This window comes from Quercus suber, unplaced genomic scaffold (genome assembly GCF_002906115.3).
Source record: "Quercus suber isolate HL8 unplaced genomic scaffold, Cork oak 2.0 scaffold_390, whole genome shotgun sequence".
In the NCBI taxonomy this organism is placed as follows: domain Eukaryota; kingdom Viridiplantae; phylum Streptophyta; class Magnoliopsida; order Fagales; family Fagaceae; genus Quercus; species Quercus suber.
This window is the reverse complement of record NW_027069842.1, coordinates 351,226-373,409: the sequence shown is the minus strand read 5'-3', so window position 1 is coordinate 373,409 and position 22,184 is coordinate 351,226. Positions and strand designations below refer to the sequence as shown.

General features: G+C 40.9%; 2 protein-coding genes across 2 annotated transcripts; both read left to right on the top strand.

Annotated features, from left to right (window-relative positions):
* The first annotated feature begins 14,991 nt into the window (after nucleotides 1-14,991).
* Nucleotides 14,992-16,702, top strand: LOC111992638 (probable galacturonosyltransferase-like 4). The gene has a single exon (XM_024024501.2). The coding sequence runs from the start codon at nucleotides 15,141-15,143 to the stop codon at nucleotides 16,221-16,223; it is 1,083 nt and encodes a 360-aa protein (XP_023880269.1). The 5' UTR covers nucleotides 14,992-15,140; the 3' UTR covers nucleotides 16,224-16,702.
* Nucleotides 16,703-17,740: 1,038 nt separating this feature from the next.
* Nucleotides 17,741-21,007, top strand: LOC112031516 (probable galacturonosyltransferase-like 4). The gene is made up of 2 exons (XM_024064210.2): nucleotides 17,741-19,078; nucleotides 20,930-21,007. Exon 1 carries the CDS (start codon nucleotides 17,891-17,893, stop codon nucleotides 18,971-18,973), a length of 1,083 nt encoding a protein of 360 aa, XP_023919978.2. The 5' UTR covers nucleotides 17,741-17,890; the 3' UTR covers nucleotides 18,974-19,078; nucleotides 20,930-21,007.
* Nucleotides 21,008-22,184: the final 1,177 nt, after the last annotated feature.

Here is a 22,184-nt window from a genome sequence, read left to right as displayed (position 1 = left end):
TTAACAACTTTGAGGGAACCGGACCTAAATGGTTAGTGCTCAAAGGAATCCTCTTTTGTTTACTTTGCTCAGAGAGAGTAGAATTTTGAGAGGGAGAGAGGGAAATCGACCTACCGGTGCATGCCTATCATATTATCTCTCTTGGTTTTCTGTTTTCTCTCATATCTTTTCTCTTTCCCTTGTTTTTTGCTTTCTTTCTATTTTTTCTTCGTGATCCCCTGTTTTTTTATCTCTGTTCTGGGCATGGCAAGGGTCTTCTTATAGTGCCTGCCGTGACCAGATTTTACCATTTTGCCCCTTAACTGCCATTGTCTGGTTTGGGCGTATTGGCCGACCACCAAAGGGTTCGTTTGTGTGCCACTCATCCTCGCCAGACAAAAGCAGGTTTGTTTCATTCGTTAGTCTACCGTGACACCCTTTCCTACCATGATGTAAGTGCTTTCTCTCTCTATCCCTCATGGCATGCACCTAACGGTTCCTCCCTCAACCTTGCTTCTTTTGGGTGGTCTGTCATCCCAGCAGGACGTACCCTTCAAAAGAGCTTGGATAGGAGTTGCAGAATAGATCTTTTTCTCTCTCCCCACCACCAAACCATACCCCTCTTACCTCTTACCTCTGACCCATGACCCCACCACGTCCCATATTGGCTAGGTACAGGCTGGTGGCGCCTAGGTCTTGCGCGTGCTTCCCTTTCATGTGTGTCCAAAATCTGCCTGTTGCTCGTGCGTTTGCCGCGGTCTGGAGCTATGTTTGCACAATCTGCCACTCTTCTTCATCCTTTTTTATGGGTCGTTTTATAATTCACTGTTCCCCTTAAGGGCTGGGCTTTATTTGATACTGGGCTTCACATTTCCTCCAACCTATTTCTTGATTGCCATCATGTCCTGCCATATTACTTTGTCATTCCTGCTGTATTGACTTGATCCTGCAAGGCCCTTTTTAAGCCTGCCATGTGTTCTTTCCCATGACTATGGGTTTTCTTACTTATGGGCTCCTACGTCCCTTTTGTTTTTTCCTTGGACATCCTTGGCCCATTTGCTTGCCTTAGGCTTCCTCGGCCATTTTTCCTAACTTTGTGTTCCCATGGGCTTTTACTAACTTCATTAGGCTTCCCCGGTCCAATTACCTCATTCTCATCTTTGGGGTTTGTGGGCTTGCCATCAATTCCCTGCTCTCTTTGTTTATATTGCTTTGGGCCTGTCGTGGCCCATTCTTACTTTTCCACATTGTATACTGCCCATAGGTTTGCTATTTGTTATTTCTCTCTTTCCGGGCTCTTTTGAACTCATTTGCTTTCTCAAGGCCCATTTATTTATTTTATGAACCTGTGATCTATTATTCCTGCTGCTTGGACTTAATGGTTCTTGTTTTCTATCTTTTTTGCCAGCTTCTTTTCGGTCTGTGTTGTTGGACTTCTTTCTTTCTTTATGATTCTTCAAAAATGGCCCTCAACATTTAGCCCCCTGAACATATGAAGCATTCCTGTGGTTCATATGTGAATAAAAGACTTCCCTACCCTTTCTATCTCTGTTCCTTCTTTTCCTTTGCGGGCTTTTTTGAACAGTGGACCTCATTTCGTTCATATATAAGTACCTATATATAGATGTATATATTTTTTTCTTTTCTTTTCCTGCCGCAAACAGGGTTGTCTCTTCTAATTTCCCAGATTGGCAGTTATTCTGAAACATAGCCGTCGTTTCATTAATTTTAGTCTCTTCTTGATGGCTGAACCATCACCTCTTTTCAGGCCGGCATTAATGACCCAGTTATTTAGAGTAGAGTCTCTCTGCAATCCAAACACAAACTCTTTCCTTTCCAAAAAAGAGAAAACTCTGTCTGTTTCTCTTCCTTCACTGTTTTCCTTTTTTCAAACACTCATACCCACCTTACTCTGGTCAAGCCTTTATATTATGGCGCTTGTGAAAACCCAGGGCTCTTCTTGCCATAAAGGGAAAGAAGCCATTCTCGTTCCTCCCGTTGAACAAGAGATAGGCGAGGAGGCCACATACTCTGAGTCGGACCATTTCGACGAGAAAGAGGCGCAGCGTAACCCAGACAATGAGTGCGCCCCTTTAATCAACCCTTGGTATGACACTCACCCTCACTTTCCCAAGGTTCCTGGAGCCGCTGTTGCTAGGCCGTGTGTGGCTCGTTCTTTGCCGGCGAAACCCTAATGTTTCTTGGGCTCCGGTGTCTTCCTTCATCTCCGATTTAGTCATTCGTCAAGGCATTTCACTCCCTATGCCTATCCATTTCAAATTTGGGTCGGATATCAACCTTGGTTGGAAGGAGTGGGTTGATTGCTAGTTATCCGATACGGGCTTCATGGGTTTGCTTCAGCAGGCCGGTGTTTTGAAGGCTATCGTCCTATCCCAAAGCCTGTCTAATTTCCGAGACCTCTACAACCTTTGCCATTTGGCTCACCGGCGGTGTGCCACCACCCACACATTCTTCTTTTTCCTATGGCGAACTCACTGTTACCCTTGAAGACGTGGCGAATCAATTACTTTTGCTAATTCTTGGCGATGTTGATCTTGCCACCATAGAGCTTTCTCCGAAAGAAGAAGTTATTGAAGTTAAGTTGAAGAAGAGAATGACCAGGAACGCCAAGTTATCGTATTGGGTTAGTTCTTCTTCCAAATTTTCTGTAATTGCTCGTCGTGCTGCTTTTGTTGCCTTTTGGCTTTGCAAGTTTGTCTTTAGATCCCACCCCCATTATGCCATAAAGCCTTTGTATTTTCGTCTAGCCATAAAAATATCTGTCGGGGTGAGTCTACTGCTGGCCCCCTTGTTCTTAGGGCATCTATATGTCCAATTGGATATCCTGCGGAGTGACGAGAGTCAGGCCGGCTCCTGCCACATGATCACTTCCTTTGTACACAACACCATCTTGCAGCAGTTGTTATTTAAGCGTTGTGCCCAGCACTTAGCGAAGTGTAGGCCCGTTCGCTATGCTAAAGAGAAGTATCAATCCTACTCGCAGGTAATTACTGACTTCTGTGGCAGATTTGAGTTCGATTTTCCTCTGGCTTTCCATTGGTCTGGTTTGAAGCCTATCGATTATTCCGTTGTTAAGTCCTTTGATGAAGGTGTTGGTTTTTCCTGGAGAGCTTACAGATATTTGAGTACTGGTTACACATGCATAGATTTTGCTATGGGTTCATTTGTTGATACTGTTGGAACTACTACTCCCTTAGCCGATTTCGATGAGACGGGTATCACCTATTTGGCGGCCACCAACACCAGATGGTTGCCCTATTTGGCCGATGAAGGTGTCAGGTTTGTCCATTATCCTGCCAACCGGGTAAGAAGGCAGTTTGGGTTGGATCAGGACATTCTTGATGACCTTTCCTTTCTTATGGAGTCCCATACCTCAGTTAGACCTTTTCTGCGACATACCTTATTTGATTTTTGGAGACATCAATTTAGTGCAGTCATAGTTCCTGGCTCTTTGAGGGAGGGCCTTTGCACCCCCGCTATGCATGGATACTGGCAGGCTGTAATGACCTCATTTGAGCAAGAGTTGGCTGGTAGTCGCAGTTTCTCTCTCATTCCTCCTGAGGGGCTTAGTATGGTTGTCTCGCCTAATCCTCAATTGCTCTTGCCTTCCAAGTCTGTGTTGGCATATGCCAAGAAATAGAACTGGTCTGCCATCTTTGAATGGGATGAGGAGAAGAAAGGATGGTATTGGCACACAGGTGATTATCCTCCAGGTTGGGAAAAGAAGGTTAAAGTGATAAATGTCCCTGCACCAGTCAAGAAAGGTACTGCCAAACTTAAATATGCCAGCAAGCCCAAGTCTGCTACTTCTCAGCCACCTATAGATGCTACTCTGCCAGCAGAACATGAGGCAGTAAGAGGAAGACAACTCCCCCTCCTGTGCTTGCTGCTGAGCGGAGGGTACAACACTTTTAATTTTTGCTTCGTCCTTCAAATACACACACACACACACACACACACACACACACATATATATATATATATCTTTTGACTTTTTCCTGTGCTTGAATTTGACATACTTGCTGACTTCTTTCTTTGACTCTGTCTTTTGTTCCCCTTTTTCTTTGCAGTCTAAGCACAAGGAGGATACGTCATCCACCTGTCCTATTGTGCTCGATGAACCTGAATTGGAGGTACATTTCCTTATTAACCAATCTATCATACACTTTTGATTTCCTCATTCACTCAAAAAGTTACTTTAATCTTCATATCTCCCTCTTTTTGTCTTCTAGGATGAGCCTAGGCCTCTTTCTATATATCATCCTTCTGCCGAGGAGCTTTCTGCCTCCATGGGCACACCCATGGAGTGTCTTTTTGTTGGGACTGAGTTTGCAACACCTGCCACTTCTGTAGCTACGCATGGAGTTCCTACTGAGGCTCCTACCTCTCCCACCGGGCTGGTACCCATAGATGAAGGTACTTATACTAGGAAGGTTAGTGAGGTCACCTCTACTCCTGTCGAGACACCCTCTATTCAAAGGGAAGCCACCCCTCCTGCTGCTACTCAGATTGAGACTACTCATGTTACGCCTCTTGTCATTTCCACCAGTGACCCTTTCGCTGCTCTGTCTCAGGCTGTGAAGGACGGTTTCTCTCTGGTAGTTACTTCTTCCTCCATTCCTATTTCTACCACCTGTGGGCCTGATGCTGATTTGGTCTTTGAGGAGTCTGAGGATATCCTTGAAGGATCTTGACGATGCGCCTGTCCTGGGGAAGAGGATTTCTGAGTCCGAAGAAGAGGAGAATGCTCCACCCGAGATTGAATTCATGCCTGTCTCTATTTTTTCCACAGCCCCCATTGTCACTGGCCCTGGTGAGCTTTCTTTTCCCTTATTTCTTTCTTTATTTCTTCCTCGTGGGCTTGTCTCCTTTTTTTTTTTTTTTTTTACCAAGGCTTCTCATTTCATGCCTTATGCTTTCTTGACAGGTCCACTTCCTACGGTGCCTTCTCAGTTTGAAGTGGGTAGTAATTCTGCCACCATTCCAGATCTTGTGAGCGAGGCTGCAGCCTTTTTTGCACGCTTTGATCAACTTGAAGTCAATGATCTTGGACCTGCAGATTTCTGGGGCTCCGAACCTCTTTATATAGATTTCCACGGCTTCAGAATCCTTGAGGACTGCGCTTCTCACTTGGCGACAATTTATAGCAACCGTGGGGACTTCATGGAAGGATTCCGACTTGGTCTTTCTGCTAGGGAGCATTTCTTGCGGATGTTGGGGAGTGTGCTGAATGATATTGAGCATAACTTTGTTGACATTGTTTCCACCAAGAGGATCCTGCAGTGGAGGTCTGCGGTGTAAGAGCTTGTGAGTGTTGGTTTTGCTGTGGAGTTTATCTCGGACCACCTTCGAGAGATTGCCCGGGCCATTTCATGAGGAGAGTCCAACCTACTATTGATGCTATTGACTCTCGCCTTGAAGTTTTGAGAAAGGAAGTGGCAGACTTGGAAGGCCGTCGCGAGCGCCTTATCTCTAGCATAGATGGGTCCAGTCGTTTTGGAGATCATCCACTCATTTCTGGTCTTCATTGATGATGATGCAGTTTCTTCCTTGTTCTGTTGTTTCCTTATTCTATTTAGCATACTATGTTTCCTATAGCACTTATTTGGCTAGTTTACCATAGTTTGGGTTTGTAACTTATGATGCTACACTTTGCTACTCTTTTTTTTTTTTTTTTTTTTTGCTATGACATATGATGATAATACTTCGTGCTTTTCATTGCATCTTCATGAAAGCAAGTTACAACAAATTTTTTTTTAGACTTGTGACATAGTGACTTGAAAGACAGAAAAAGTACAAGGAAACATAAGAGTTTTTTCAACAAAACAAAAGAAAAAGACAATTGCATGACTTTTTTTCCTTAGGCGAAGTAATGTTTCAACCATTTCCCATTGATGGGATCCATTAAGTCTCTGCCATTCACCTGAGTCAAACGGTAATACCCACTTGGATGTGCCTCCCTTATCACAAGAGGCCCATCCCACTTCGGTGCAAATTTAAATGGTTCTGCCAGGCCTCTTCTAACATAGTCTACCACTTTCAAAACAAGTTGTCCTTTTGTGAACACTCTCTCTTTAGTCATCTTGCCATAAGCTTCAGTCATCTTTTGCCTATATCCGCGACTACGTTCCTAGGATTTTTCTCTCTTTTCATCAAGTCCTTCCAGATCTTCGCACCTTTCTGCCGCAAAGACTTCTTCTTCTCTTTCTTTTTCTTGCATCTGCATAACTCTTAAAGATGGAGTCCTCATTTCTGCTGGGCTTACCACCTCAGTTCCGTAAACTAAGGAAAAAGGTGAGAAACCTATAGCTGACTTTGGTGAATTCTATAAGCCCAAAGAGTGTCTGGCAAGTGCACTACCCATCCTTCCGTATACTATTGGCTCATCTTGCTAATGATCTTTATGAGAGTTTTGTTTGTTTTCTATGCTTGCCCATTGCCTTGAGAGTAATAAGGTGATGAACAGTGGTGCTTGACTTGGTAAAACTCTAGCATCTTCCTTACATCACTGTTGATAAAAGGCATGCCATTATCACTGATGATACTATAGGGAACTCCAAACCTTACAATTATATTTTCTTTGATGAAGTTTGCCACTGCTTCTCCTGTGGCTTTACAGAGTGGTACTGCCTCTACACACTTAGTAAAATACTCCGTAGCCATTAGTATCCATATGTATCCACACAATGGTAGGTTCACTGGTCCAAGCAAGTTAATCCCCCAAGTGTGGAAAGACCATGGTGTGACCATGCTATGCAAAGTCTGCGGATGGATGTGGATAAAATTGGCTTGTATTTGGCAGCTGTGGCACGTTTTTACAAATTATGCGGCGTCTTTTTTCATGGTAAGCAATAATAGCCCATCTGCAGCAAGCATCTGTAAAGTTTCTTTTTTCCTTAGTGCTCCCCACACTCGCCTGAGTGTACTTCTTTTATCATTTCTTTTGCTTCTTCAAGGCCCAAACATCTCAAAGGGTCCCCATCATACCCTTTTTTGAAAATGACTGTATTATGCAAAAAGTAACGTGTTGCCTACCTCTTAAGCTTGTATCTTTTACTGTGCTTTTGCGGCAGGATGCCTTTTGTCAAATACTGTATGAAAGGGGTTCTCCAGTCTTCGCTGATGAACACAGCATAACTTTCCTCTCTGTCTGCCGCAAGTTGGCAGGTCCCGCATTAGGTTGGACTTGATCTGCTTTTTTACCCATGCTTGGTCAATAGAAGCCTGCCCTTTGGAGTCTGTGGTAAAGATTGACCTCTTCACAGGATCTACAGATTTTTTCATGTACCTCTTTCAATTTTCTCTGGGCTTCCTTCTGTCCCAGACATCTGGACAAGATCCCACCTGGCATCCTGTGGTACAGCTCTCCCTTTACCAGGGTATAGTCTTTCAGTATCTTTAGCTCCACGATGTCTTCTTCTTCCATCAAGGCTTCCCTTATGGGGATCCCCCAATCCCTTTCACAGTGCTCCTCCTGGAACTTTTCTCTTAACATCTCAATTGTGGATTCTTCCCTTTTGCTGATCTCCACTCTAGTGCTATCCCATTCAAATATTATTTGTGAGCCCAATGCAGCCAATGCGTTGGCAAACTGATTTTCATTCTTTGGAGCATGTTCTATCTCAAAAGTTAAAAACTTTTCTTCCATCTTTTGGGTCATTGCTTAGTATGGGGCTAGGCTAGGTTCTTTTAGGGAGAAGCTTCCTTTGGTCTGGTAGACCACTAAATTCGAATCACCAAGTACCTTCAAATGCTTGACTCCTATTTCAAGAGCCGTGGCTAACCCGGTTAGATAGGCTTCGTATTCTGCCGTGTTGTTTGAACATGGGAATTCCAGCTTGAATGATAAAGCTATTGCTTTTTCCTCATCTTGGTACAAAACTACTCCTACTCCTTCGGATTGGGTGGTAGAAGACCCATCAAATTTCATCACCCATTGTTCTCTGACCTCTTCTGCCATAGCTACTTCCCCTGGAACTTCGTCGCCCAGTGGAAATTCTTCTTCTCTTGTAAACTGTGCCAATAAGTCTGCTATAGCCTAGCTTTTCACCGCCCTAGGTGTCCCCATCCTCAAGTCGTACTGTGACAACTGTAACAACCACTAGGATATCCTGCTAGAGAGGATCGGTTGCTGTAACAAGGATTTAATGGCATGGGACTTGGTCATCAACCATACTTTGTAAGCCAAGAAATAGTGGTGTAACCTTTGTGAGGCATACACAATAGCCAAGCATTCCCTTTCTGCCCTTGGGTAACGAGTTTCTACATCTTTTAAGGTGCGGCTGATGTAGTACACTGGTTGCTCAACACTGCTTCCATCTTCTTGGGCGATTAATGCACCAATGGCATACGAATTGGTGGCCATGTAAAGCAACAATGGTTTTTTGTGGATTGGGGCTTGCACCGTGGGTAGGTTCATCATGATTTGCTGCAGCCTCTTGAAGGACATCTGCTGTGCTTCTCCCCATTCAAAACTTTGCCCTTTCGTGAGCAACTTGGTGAAAGCCAAAGTTATCGATGCCAACCCAAGGATGAATCTTCAGATATACGAGACTTTTCCCAAGAAGCTCTTTAGTTCCTTTACCGTGGCTAGAGGCCTCATAGTTGCTATGGCTGTGGCTTTGGCTGGGTCTACATTTATTCTCCTGCTGTGAACTAGTAAACCCAAGAATTTCTCAGAAGATACTCCAAATGCGCATTTGAGAGGGTTCATTCTCAATTTAAAGGCTTTACATCTTTCAAATACCCTTTTCAGCACACAGAAGTGCTCTTCTCTCCTCTTTGACTTAACCACTATGTCGTCCACATAGTCTTCTAAGTCCTGATGCATCATATCGTGAAATATGGCTGTCATTGCTCGCTGATAAGTTGCACTTGCATTTTTTAACCCGAATGGCATCACGGTGTAGTAGAAATTGCCCATGGGTGTTCTAAAAGTAGTCTTCTTCACATCCTTTAGTGCCATTCTGATTTGATTGTACCCCTTGAAACCATCCATGAATGAAAACATGGCACTTCCTACCACAGAATCTATCAATAAATCTATATTTGGTAGTGGGAACTCGTCTTCTAAGTATGCTTTGTTGAGATTTTTGAAGTCTACACAACATCTTATCTAGCCATTCTTCTTCTTTACTGGTACTATGTTGGATAGCCAGCGGGGGTGTTAAATAGGCTTGATGAATCCTGCAGCCAGCAACTTCTGTACCTCTTTAACTATTTATCCTTCTATTTCTGTGTGAAATATCCTGGCAGGCTGGGCCACGGGCTTGGCCTACAGGTCCACATTTAACGTATGTGCAACTAGCTCTGGGTCTAACCCTAGCATTTCACTGTAGTTCCATGCGAAGGCGTCTTTGAATTCTTTCAATAACAGTGTTAACTCTAAGTTTTCCTTTTCAGCTAGACTTGCATGGATTGAGATAGGCCTCGGTTCCTTCGAACCAAACCCTAGGTCAACTTCCTTCAATTCTTCTTTAGCCACAACCTGTGCATCTTTTTCTGTCATAATTTCCTCATCCTTTTCTTCTTCTTTTTTCACACTTTCTTGAGCTATACAACACGCCAACTTCCTGTGCTGCCATTCTTGGGTAGGGCTCGCTTGTGTCTTATTCGTGGGCCCCACGTGCCTTCATAATTTGTACACGATCCTGCCATCAGGCCCTCGAACCCTAACACATTGGGGTGTGTCATCTGATTCTGCGGCAGGCGCTTTTCTCCTTTTCCTCTTTCTTGCCAATAATTCCCTCAAATCAGGGTCTGGGTCATCTTGGATGTCTACTCATCTAGGCACGAAGGTACCTCGTGGTTTTGATACTGAACTTTCCCCAAATGGAGCCCATTGGTCATAGAACATAGTTTCTATTAAATGGGCCTCTGCTTGCTCGAACGACTAGGGGTTTGTAGCTATGCGTATCATTCTGCCATTCAATCTTCCTTTCACGCACTAGTGATAGGTGGACTGGACCAATCGGTGTTTGTGCAACCATGGCCTTCCCAAAAGCACATGATAGGGTACTTCTATTTTCACCACATGGAACCGAGCTAAAGAAGCTATGGGGCCTACTTTCAGCCACAGCTGAATGTGGCTTACTGTATACTCACCCCTTCTGCTGAAACCTCTTACTTCCATTGGGCACCCCTGAATCATTCTTTCTAAAATTCTTGCCACTTGCAAAGTGCTCAATGGAATGAGATTCACCGAAGCACCTGTATCTACCAAGGCTCTCTTTATGGGGATTTGATTTATGGACGCCGCTAAGTATATGGGTCTCCTGTGATCTGGGTGTCCCACCTTCATATCTTCATTACTAAAAGTGATTTCAGTTGACTCTTGTAAGAGAGCCTTATCATCTGGGATTTCTGCCGATAGACATTCTACTCCTACACTAGAGGCAATACTCACCAAAGCCTCTGTGACTACCTTTCTTTCCTTTGTTGTGAGTCCCAGCTGGTCGAACAAATTTTTGAACTTAGAGCTCTGTTGTAAAGTGGTAATGGCCACTGCGGGCAAGGCCAAGTTTTCTTCTTCATCTTCTCCTAGGTCCGCTCAAATTACCACCTCCACTACACCCTTCCCTTTGTGGTTTGGGAGTGGATTTCTTTAGACTTCCTGCTGGGACAGTTCTATAGTCCCTTCTTTTATCTTGCGGTGCACTAGTCTGCGGAGCGCCTAACACTCTGCGATAGGATGTTGCACGTAATTGTGTAAACAACAAAAATTTAGGTCCTTCCGCTCTTCCTCTGTGGGCTCCCTAGAAACTTGGTTAGGTTTGAAGATCCCATCTGCTATCCACCTGTCTAACAGTACATCTAGCTCCTTTGTCATGCATGGTATTGGCAAAGGAGTATCAAACTCTCTCCCGTCGGTCTTCCTTCTCCACTCGCCAGTAGATATTGCCATAGCTTGCGGGGCACTTCTTTTGTCCATGCTCGGCTTTACGGACTAGGCAGTTTTTCTCACCTTTTGCAATAACTACGCGAACTGGGAGATCTCTAGATTTTCTAGGATTGCCCTATATTCTCTAATCATATTCGTCATACACATCTCTACCAGTGTCCTTTCTTCACAATGGTCGTAGCAGTCAAGTGCTATATCCCTGAATCTTTTGATGTACTCCATCAAGTCTTCCCATTCCTCTACTTGGTCGCTTGCAGAGTTGCAAGTTTTACCGTTTCTTCTCCGTGAAAGTATTTGGTACAAAATACATCCACCATATCATCCCATGTCAGGATCGATCCTGGCTTTAAGCTAATGTACCAGGTATAAGCCCTGTCACATAGTGATTTAGAAAATTCTCGAAGATATAGGTCTTCGTCTGTGGCGTAAGGGCCGAGAGTGTCAATGAACTTGCTTACGTACTCAACAGCACTTCCCTTCCTACCATCATATTGCGCAAAAGCTCGCGACTCATACCTCTCACGGTATGGTTTATTGAGCACTCTTAGTGGGTATAGAGACCTTCGTGCATAGAACCTCTCCTTGGGTCCTCTGGCTCTCTCTTACTCCAAGAGAGCCGCTACTTCAGCCATAGTAATAAAACATTGATTCGCGTTCAGCAAGACACCCCCTGCTAGTGTCTCTTCTTTGTTTGCCGCATGTTTTGGATCATGCTGGCTTCCTTTTTCCTTTGTTCTGTTTGTTTTTAGTTGACGGATTTCTTCTATCATTTGCTGTTGCGAGTGCTGCAGAGCCTGCAACACCTCAACGAAGGTGTTGGCATTGTCTGTTGGGATTCTTGGAGGAGGTTGGGGTCCAGTCCCCATTCCGTTGGCACCTTCCGCCTGGTTAGGTTGTTGTTGATGGGGCATCGTTGGTCTAGATTCTACTTACGAGGGCACGACACTCATCTTTCGCGTTGTCCTGGACTTTGGAGGCATTTGTGTGTGAGGGTTCTTGTCCCTAATCTGTTTCTCAACTCCCCAGTGAAGTCGCCAATTTAATGTAGAGACCTTTTTTGTGTACTGTGCGTTGCGCTGCCTCCTGCGGTAATAAGCCCGAGTATTCTGAGTAGGAGAGTTAAGGCCGGTCTAACTGTAACTCAATTTGGGCCAGCTTATGCACAAAGTAGGCCTCGTCTGCCAAGAGTGTACTTATGGCAGACAGAGCTGTTTCAAATGAGTTACGGGAGGTAGATATAATAACAATAATAATAAAAAAAAGAATAGAATACAACGACCTTTTCTTAATGGAAAATGACCAAGTAATCCCTATTTATGACAATCTCAGTTATAACAGTGGCTTTTGCAAAAGGAAAGAAGGGAGTTAGTGATAATATGAGTTAGTCAAGAATAAATATCAAGTCAAGTTTAATTCGTAGAGGCAAAGACCAAAGAGGAAGAACGCCTCCTCTCAATGCAACTAATCTTCCAAGAAAGATCCTGCCGTGGGGATTAATAATTTTGAGGGAACCGGACCTAAATGGTTAGTGCTCAAAGGAATCCTCTTTTATTTACTTTGTTAAGAGAGAGTAGGATTTCGAGAAGGAGATAGGGAAATCGACCTACTGTTGCATGCCTATCGTATTATCTCTCTTGGTTTTCTGTTTTCTCTCTTTCTTTCTTTTTTCTTTCCCTTGTTTTTTGCTTTCTTTCTATTTTTTCTTTGTGATCCCCTGTTTTTCGATCCCTATTCTGGGCACGGCAAGGGTCTTCCTATAGTGCCTGCCATGACCAGATTTTACCATTTTTCCCCTTAATTGTCTTTGTCTGGTTTGGGCGTACTGGCCGACCACCAAAGGGTTCGTCTGTGTGCCACTCACCCTCGCCATAAAAAGGTAGGTTTGTTTCATTCGTTAGTCTGCCGTGGCACCCTTTCCTGCCATGGTGTAAGTGCTTTCTCTCTCTATCCCTCATGGTATGCACCTAACGGTTCCTTCCTCAACCTTACTTCTTTTGGATGGTCTGTCATCCTAGCAGGACGTACTCTCCAAAAGAGTTTAGGTAGGAGCCGTAGAATAGACCTTTTCCCCTCTCCCCACCACCAAACCATACCCCCCTACCTCTTACCTTTGACCCATGACCCCACCATGTCTCATATTGGCTGAGTACAGGCTGGTGGTGCTTGGGTCTTGTGTGTGCTTCCCTTTCATGTGTGTCCAAAATCTGCTTGTTGCTCATGTATTTGCCGCAGTCTAGAGCTGTGTTTGCACAGTCTGCCGCTCTTCTTCGTCTTTTTATGTGGGCCGTTTTATAACACATTGTTCCCCTTAAGGGCTGGGCTTCATTTGATACTGGGCTTCACATTTCCTCCAGCCTATTTCTTGATTGCCATCATGTCCTGCCATATTACTTTGTCATTCCTGCTGTATTGACTTGATCTTGCAGGGTCCTTTTTAGGCCTGCCATGTGTTCTTTTCCATGACTATGGGTTTTCTTACTTATAGGCTCCTACGTCCCTTTTGTTTTTTCCTTGGACATCCTTGGCCCATTTGCTTGCCTTAGGCTTCCTCGGCCCTTTTTCCTAATGTCCTGTTTCCATAGGCTTTTACTAACTTCATTGGGCTTTCACGGCCCAATTACCTCATTCTCATCTTTGGGGTTTGTGGGCTTGCCATCAATCCCCTATTCTCTTTGTTTACATTGCTTTGGGCCTGCCGCAGCCCATTCTTACTTTTCCACATTGTATACTACTCATGGGTTTGCTATTTGCTATTTCTCTCTTTCCGGGCTCTTTTGAGCCTATTTGCTTTCTCAAGACCCATTTATTTATTTTATGAACCTATGATCCATTATTCCTACTACTTGGACTTAATGGTTCTTGTTTTCTATCTTTTTTGCCAACTTCTTTTCGGTTTGTGTTGTTGGACTTCTTTCTTTCTTTATGATTCTTCAAAAATGGCCCTCAACATGGTTCTAATTTGAACCTACTACTGAAATTACTGTTTTGCCTACAATAACAACTAGTAGCAATCTCATAGAATTTTTTTTTTTTAGAAGACTACTACTTAAAATTTGTTGTATAAATGTTGGAAACATAAGTAAAATTTCTCTATTTTATTGGGGTTTACTTTTAACTTAATCCATATTTTGCGTGAAAATGAATCGAATAAATCACATAAAAAGAAAAGGTGTGAATGTGATGGCATACACCTATGGAAAGAATTATTACAATTTGATTATGATTATTTCTTTTTGTTAAAATGATTTTTTTTTAAAAGAATTTTTAGTGTAGGCAGATATTGAACCTTAGATCTCGTATACAACCATCAGAGACTTTACCAGTTGAGTTAACTGAAACTCACGTTAAAATAAATTATTTCTGATTTCCTTCTTAACTTGGTTTGTTTATGAATCTTATTTGCGCCTAATATGGCGATACGGGATTTGCCATTTTTAGCTAGTGCTATGTTGGCAATATCAATCAAACTGTGGAAAGTGTTATAATAATTTGACAAAAATCTTGCTGGAAATCTTTACTTAATTGGAAGCAAAAATAGTACCTTACTTGAAAATTTTGACTAATTTTACTTTATTTTATGACGAAATAAACAAATAAAACCCAAAATATTTGAGGTTTTTTTTTCCCCGCTTTTTAAGGAGGCAAAAAAAATACGTAAAGCATGCATATAAAAACATGGTTAAAATTGGAAAAAGAAATCACAAATAGATTTATTCTAATAAGCCATAAAAATAAAATTTAAACGTAATTTCCTATTAAAAAAGCCATAAGTAAATTTAATTCTAATAATCTGATGTATCATATTCTAAGACATAAAGTAAAAAATATAATTAAAAATTTTGTTTATTATGCTATGAATCTGACACTAGTTAGATTCATTTTGTAGTACAATTAATATTAATTAAAATTCACATAAAAATAGTAATTCAATTTTAGTATTTTTTTTTTAAAAAAAAAGGTAATTAATACGACCTTATTACCAAAAAAAAAAAAATCCATTCCGAAGATTCTTCTCTCCCTCACAATCCGACCAACCTCATTCCTTCCCTAGTTTTTCTCAAAAAATTCAAAGCAAACCATTTCTAACCTCTTCCTGAACCTTCTCCAAATCCAGCCTAACAATGGCTGCCACCACCACCACCACAACTACCACTACTGCCACCACCACCACCACTTTTCTATCTCCTTTGCTTCGCTAATTATATCCCAATCGCCTTTGTTTTTACCATCGAAGTCAAGGATGGAGGCCTTTTGGATGAGCCCCACTTTTCCACAACCATTATCATCACTCCTAATAGGCCTCCTGTCTCTCCTCTTCCTTCTCCTCCTCCCTGATCTCCATTCCACCGCCACCACCGCCACCGGTATCCGCCTTGGGGTTATCCGGAAGCCGTCCCCAGATGTCCCCATCTTCCGCGAAGCCCCTGCCTTTCGGAACGGAGAAACATGTGCCTCTGATGACAAAATCCACATATCCATGACATTGGATTCAAACTACCTTAGGGGTACCATGGCAGCTGTGTTGTCCATTTTGCAACATTCAACATGCCCAGAAAACGTTGAGTTTCACTTTTTGTGGTCAAGGCATGAGCCCGATGTATCCTCAAGCATCAAATCCACCTTCCCTTACCTTAACTTCAAAGTTTATCGCTTTAACTCCAAAAAGGTACGTGGGAAAATATCAAAATCAATACGTCAAGCACTAGACCAACCTTTAAACTATGCACGTATATACCTTGCAGACATTATACCAGCCGAGGTAAAACGTGTTGTGTATTTAGATTCTGATCTTGTAGTTGTGGATGACATCAAGAAGCTATGGGAGGTGGATTTGGAGAACAAGGTTTTGGCTGCACCAGAATATTGCCATGCAAATTTCACAACCTATTTCACGGACTTGTTTTGGTCTGACCCTTCAATGTCCAGAATATTTGATGGTAGAAAGCCTTGTTATTTTAACACGGGGGTTATGGTTGTGGACGTGGATAAATGGAGGCAAGGAGATTATACATCGAAAATGGAGGAGTGGATGGTAGTGCAAAAGCAAAAGAGGATTTACCACTTGGGTTCTTTGCCACCATTTTTGTTGGTTTTGGGTGGCGATATTACCGGTGTGGACCATAGGTGGAATCAACATGGACTTGGTGGAGACAATCTTGAAGGAAAATGTAGGAGTTTGCATCCTGGGCCTATTAGTTTGCTTCATTGGAGTGGGAAAGGGAAGCCATGGTTGAGGTTAGATTCAAGGAAGCCCTGCATTGTGGATCATCTTTGGGCTCCATATGATCTCTACCGTTCATCAACTCACTCTTTGGAAGAATAAAAGAATTAGGAAGAAAAAAAAGTGTTCATTTTACGCATGCATGGGGTGGACCTTTTGGATTCATGGGGATTAAGTAGAAGAGCAAGAAGGTGACCAATTAATTGGGTACGTGTCCATTTCTTTTTTCTTTTTCTTTTTTGTTCTTAGACCAAAATTGATTGAAAAAAAATATTTCTTTAAAGTGAAATGTAACATAGGAAAGGGAAATAATTTGGGAGGCAATTTACTTTGCATTGAGAGTGTTACAAGGTCAAGGCTAAATTAACTCTCTTTGTTCTATATATGAGGATTGAAGAAGAGGGTTTTTTTTTTTTGTTTTGTTTGGGTCATGGGTCCTTGAAGGAGCTACTTACAACTTTAAGGAGGAGGATAGTCTGCCAATTGCCGAATGATCCTCTATGAGATCTTTCTATGTCCCTCTGAATTACAACTTTTCTATATGCTTAAGTATGTCCGAATATAATTTGGTTTGTGTGCGTTATTAAGTCCAATTACAATGTGTTCTTATATATGTATTTTTCTTTTGTTTTCTCCTATTTATTACTATTTTTTGGGGACCCCGACCCCCCACTTGTAGCAATTTACAGTTTCAGTTTATTAAATTCCAAAACTAATTCACACTCCAACTCTTTTTTCATTAGCATGAGTTTATCATGGATTATTATTTTAGTATCTTTTAGGTGGACACCAATGGCTTATTATTTACGTTTTTTTTATAGATAAAAGGAGGGTTTCCTATTAGATTTAAGAAATAAAATCTCAAGTATGAATCACAAGTTTATTTCTTTTAGTTGCCTTTTCCATTTTTTTGGTGAAAATGTTGAATTGATTTTATTTTTCATGTAGTTGTACTAAAGAAGAAGAGTGGAGAATGAAACTTGGAAAGATAATTTTTAAGCTCACTTCAAATGGAGTATTTTGATTCCTAGGTTAATTTAGTCACTTATAACTTTAAATCATTGGTAATGTGAAATTTATCCACAAGTACTAGAAGGTTTTTCTTTCATTTAATTCTTGAATAATTTATTGAAATTTTTGAATAGATTGTTTGTCAATGTGAGTTTTCCCCCATTTGAATTGATCATATCATCTACTACTTGACAATCTTCATTTTGATGCTAATCACACACTAGTTAGCAATCAGAAAGGTTTTGAGTAATAATTTAGTGCTTAAGTTGCATAATAAAGATGCTCCTTGTTAATGCGATACAAAATTGAAGGATCTCACTTCCCTCTCTTGAGGCTCAAAAGTTGAAAGATTATTGTCTAATACCTATTCTTATGTAGTTATGTTGATAAGAATTCTTATTAAAATCTTTATTTATTTCAGATATTTGGTAACAAATTAATTAACCTATGATCCATCATTTTAATTTTAAGAGATAGTAACAAAGCAGACCTTATTACCAAAAAAAAAAAAATCCATTCCGAAGATTCTTCTCTCCCTCACAATCCGACCAACCTCATTCCTTCCCTAGTTTTTCTCAAAAAATTCAAAGCAAACCATTTCTAACCTCTTCCTGAACCTTCTCCAAATCCAGCCTAACAATGGCTGCCACCACCACCACCACAACTACCACTACTGCCACCACCACCACCACTTTTCTATCTCCTTTGCTTCGCTAATTATATCCCAATCGCCTTTGTTTTTACCATCGAAGTCAAGGATGGAGGCCTTTTGGATGAGCCCCACTTTTCCACAACCATTATCATCACTCCTAATAGGCCTCCTGTCTCTCCTCTTCCTTCTCCTCCTCCCTGATCTCCATTCCACCGCCACCACCGCCACCGGTATCCGCCTTGGGGTTATCCGGAAGCCGTCCCCAGATGTCCCCATCTTCCGCGAAGCCCCTGCCTTTCGGAACGGAGAAACATGTGCCTCTGATGACAAAATCCACATATCCATGACATTGGATTCAAACTACCTTAGGGGTACCATGGCAGCTGTGTTGTCCATTTTGCAACATTCAACATGCCCAGAAAACGTTGAGTTTCACTTTTTGTGGTCAAGGCACGAGCCCGATGTATCCTCAAGCATCAAATCCACCTTCCCTTACCTTAACTTCAAAGTTTATCGCTTTAACTCCAAAAAGGTACGTGGGAAAATATCAAAATCAATACGTCAAGCACTAGACCAACCTTTAAACTATGCACGTATATACCTTGCAGACATTATACCAGCCGAGGTAAAACGTGTTGTGTATTTAGATTCTGATCTTGTAGTTGTGGATGACATCAAGAAGCTATGGGAGGTGGATTTGGAGAACAAGGTTTTGGCTGCACCAGAATATTGCCATGCAAATTTCACAACCTATTTCACGGACTTGTTTTGGTCTGACCCTTCAATGTCCAGAATATTTGATGGTAGAAAGCCTTGTTATTTTAACACGGGGGTTATGGTTGTGGACGTGGATAAATGGAGGCAAGGAGATTATACATCGAAAATGGAGGAGTGGATGGTAGTGCAAAAGCAAAAGAGGATTTACCACTTGGGTTCTTTGCCACCATTTTTGTTGGTTTTGGGTGGCGATATTACCGGTGTGGACCATAGGTGGAATCAACATGGACTTGGTGGAGACAATCTTGAAGGAAAATGTAGGAGTTTGCATCCTGGGCCTATTAGTTTGCTTCATTGGAGTGGGAAAGGGAAGCCATGGTTGAGGTTAGATTCAAGGAAGCCCTGCATTGTGGATCATCTTTGGGCTCCATATGATCTCTACCGTTCATCAACTCACTCTTTGGAAGAATAAAAGAATTAGGAAGAAAAAAAAGTGTTCATTTTACGCATGCATGGGGTGGACCTTTTGGATTCATGGGGATTAAGTAGAAGAGCAAGAAGGTGACCAATTAATTGGGTACGTGTCCATTTCTTTTTTCTTTTTCTTTTTTGTTCTTAGACCAAAATTGATTGAAAAAAAATATTTCTTTAAAGTGAAATGTAATATAGGAAAGGGAAATAATTTGGGAGGCAATTTACTTTGCATTGAGAGTGTTACAAGGTCAAGGCTAAATTAACTCTCTTTGTTCTATATATGAGGATTGAAGAAGAGGGTTTTTTTTTTTTGTTTTGTTTGGGTCATGGGTCCTTGAAGGAGCTACTTACAACTTTAAGGAGGAGGATAGTCTGCCAATTGCCGAATGATCCTCTATGAGATCTTTCTATGTCCCTCTGAATTACAACTTTTCTATATGCTTAAGTATGTCCGAATATAATTTGGTTTTGTGCGTTATTAAGTCCAATTACAATGTGTTCTTATATATGTATTTTTCTTTTGTTTTCTCCTATTTATTACTATTTTTTGGGGACCCCGACCCCACACTTGTAGCAATTTACAGTTTCAGTTTATTAAATTCCAAAACTAATTCACACTCCAACTCTTTTTTCATTAGCATGAGTTTATCATGGATTATTATTTTAGTATCTTTTAGGTGGACACCAATGGCTTATTATTTACGTTTTTTTTTTTAGATAAAAGGAGGGTTTCCTATTAGATTTAAGAAATAAAATCTCAAGTATGAATCACATGTTTATTTCTTTTAGTTGCCTTTTGCATTTTTTTGGTGAAAATGTTGAATTGATTTTATTTTTCATGTAGTTGTACTAAAGAAGAAGAGTGGAGAATGAAACTTGGAAAGATAATTTTTAAGCTCACTTCAAATAGAGTATTTTGATTCCTAGGTTAATTTAGTCACTTATAATTTTAAATCATTGGTAATGTGAAATTTATCCACAAGTACTAGAAGGTTTTTCTTTCATTTAATTCTTGAATAATTGATTGAAATTTTTGAATAGATTGTTTGTCAATGTGAGTTTTTCCCCATTTGAATTGATCATATCATCTACTACTTGACAATCTTCATTTTGATGCTAATCACACACTAGCTAGCAATCAGAAAGGTTTTGAGTAATAATTTAGTGCTTAAGTTGCATAATAAAGATGCTCCTTGTTAATGCGATACAAAATTGAAGGATCTCACTTCCCTATCTTGAGGCTCAAAAGTTGAAAGATTATTGTCTAATACCTATTCTTATGTAGTTATGTTGATAAGAATTCTTATTAAAATCTTTATTTATTTCAGATATTTGGTAACAAATTAATTAACCTATGATCCATCATTTTAATTTTAAGAGATAGTAACAAAGCATAAGATTAAGATCTCTATAATAAGTAACATCTACAAGTTTATGAATACTACTAGAACAAAACCACCACAAACACAATGAAGCCAATAGGCCACAAACCTTGGTCAACTTATTATGCTTGAGGTAAACTCTTATTCCAAAGTCTAAATATTTATAAACAAAGCATAGATTTGGGCAATTCAATACACTAAAAGCAAGCTGGGACTTACCCACCAAGGTCATTGTTACACAACCCCTGCTAAGAATATCTTGGCTCCATGCTATAATTCCTTTTCATGGCTTCCTTCCTACTCTTAATGAATTCGTCAGATTTTTCATTTATATTTGGCTCAACACTGAAACGTGGCCTTGTCTTGATTTGTGTGGCTTCAGGCTCTATTGTCAAGCTTTCATCTACTATGTTCTTCCCCTTATACTTCCTTCTCTCTTCTTCTGTCATATCTTTCATGCTTACACTCTTTTTTGGGCCACTAGCCCGGCCCGAGGCTGTGAAAATTTTCTCTACTTCTTTTGAGCTTTTACCTTGGGTTTGTGAAACATTTCTCTCTTGGATTTGTGATAGAGACTTACCATTAGAAACATCAAACACTTCAACTAGTGGGATCTCCTTTTCATCACTGTTCACCAATTGGGCCTGAGCGGCGGTATCAATTGGGCCGTTCTGTTCCGAGACATGGACCGAAGAACCAAGCTCATCAACCGCGATCCAATTCTCCAACTCATCTTCAGTCTCCAAGAACTGGACCTGAATTTCAGAGCCCAAATCAACTGGTGACTTGCTCACACTACTAGCTCCATTGGGCTTGGCACCATATATGGGTTGTTGCCCCTCCATAGAACCCAACCCAGGAGGCACTTTGATTAAGCCCTGATGAGGCAGTGGATTTCCCAAGGTTACACGCTTAAGGCCACGAGCAATGAGGCTGTCAAAGATGAAGTTGAATAGCTTCTGGCAAATTTCAAGAGGAAAGAACTGGTTGTTCTTCTCTTGCATTGCTTGTGTTAGAAATATAGTGGTAGGGAAAGAACTACAATAGGCTTAATGCAAAATGCATTGGAGGAGAGAGTTCTATTAAAACAAATGGATTGCGTTTGTGATTCTATGCTTGAGATAAGGGGTAACCAAAAAGTGAGATTGTGAAGTTGAGGGAAGCATTCTTTTTTTCTCTTTTTATCCCAAAGGGTGGGGTGGTAGAAAGCAAAAGCAGATACAGAGAATATAATGAGAATTCATTTGATACCATGCATTGCAAAGAGAAACTAGAATTTCACTTTGCTTGAAATTAGTTTATTCCGGAACAGGTAGCAATGTAAATGCAAAATCATAAAATGGGCCATATCTACGGATAGGCAAAGCTGTAAATTTGATTCAAAGTGACCCCAAACTCTGGATTGATCTTTGGAATATTTAATTAATTTATTTTCCTTTCTGTTTTATAATTAGATTCTCATTATCCTTGGAACAAATTGATTTTTTTTTTTAAATTCTTTTAAAATCAATTATGGAACAAACATATTTTGATTCTCCTTGAGGAGCTGCTTGAGGTTATTTTCATCCTAGATTGGAATGTACAATTAAAAAAAAAAAAATTGTTTGTATATGTTTTGACATAAACAAAGGAGCATTCTCTAACCAAACTTCTGCTTCCTTCACATATTGTGCATGGCTCCATGCCTAGCCAAGACATGAGTTGCATTCATCCTAAAAGAAAATATACAATTCTTTAAAGTATAACACTTTTTTACTGTATAAATGTAGTTATATATAGTGAAAGAGAGATGCTTTAATTTCAATCCCATACGTGCAAGTAATTCCA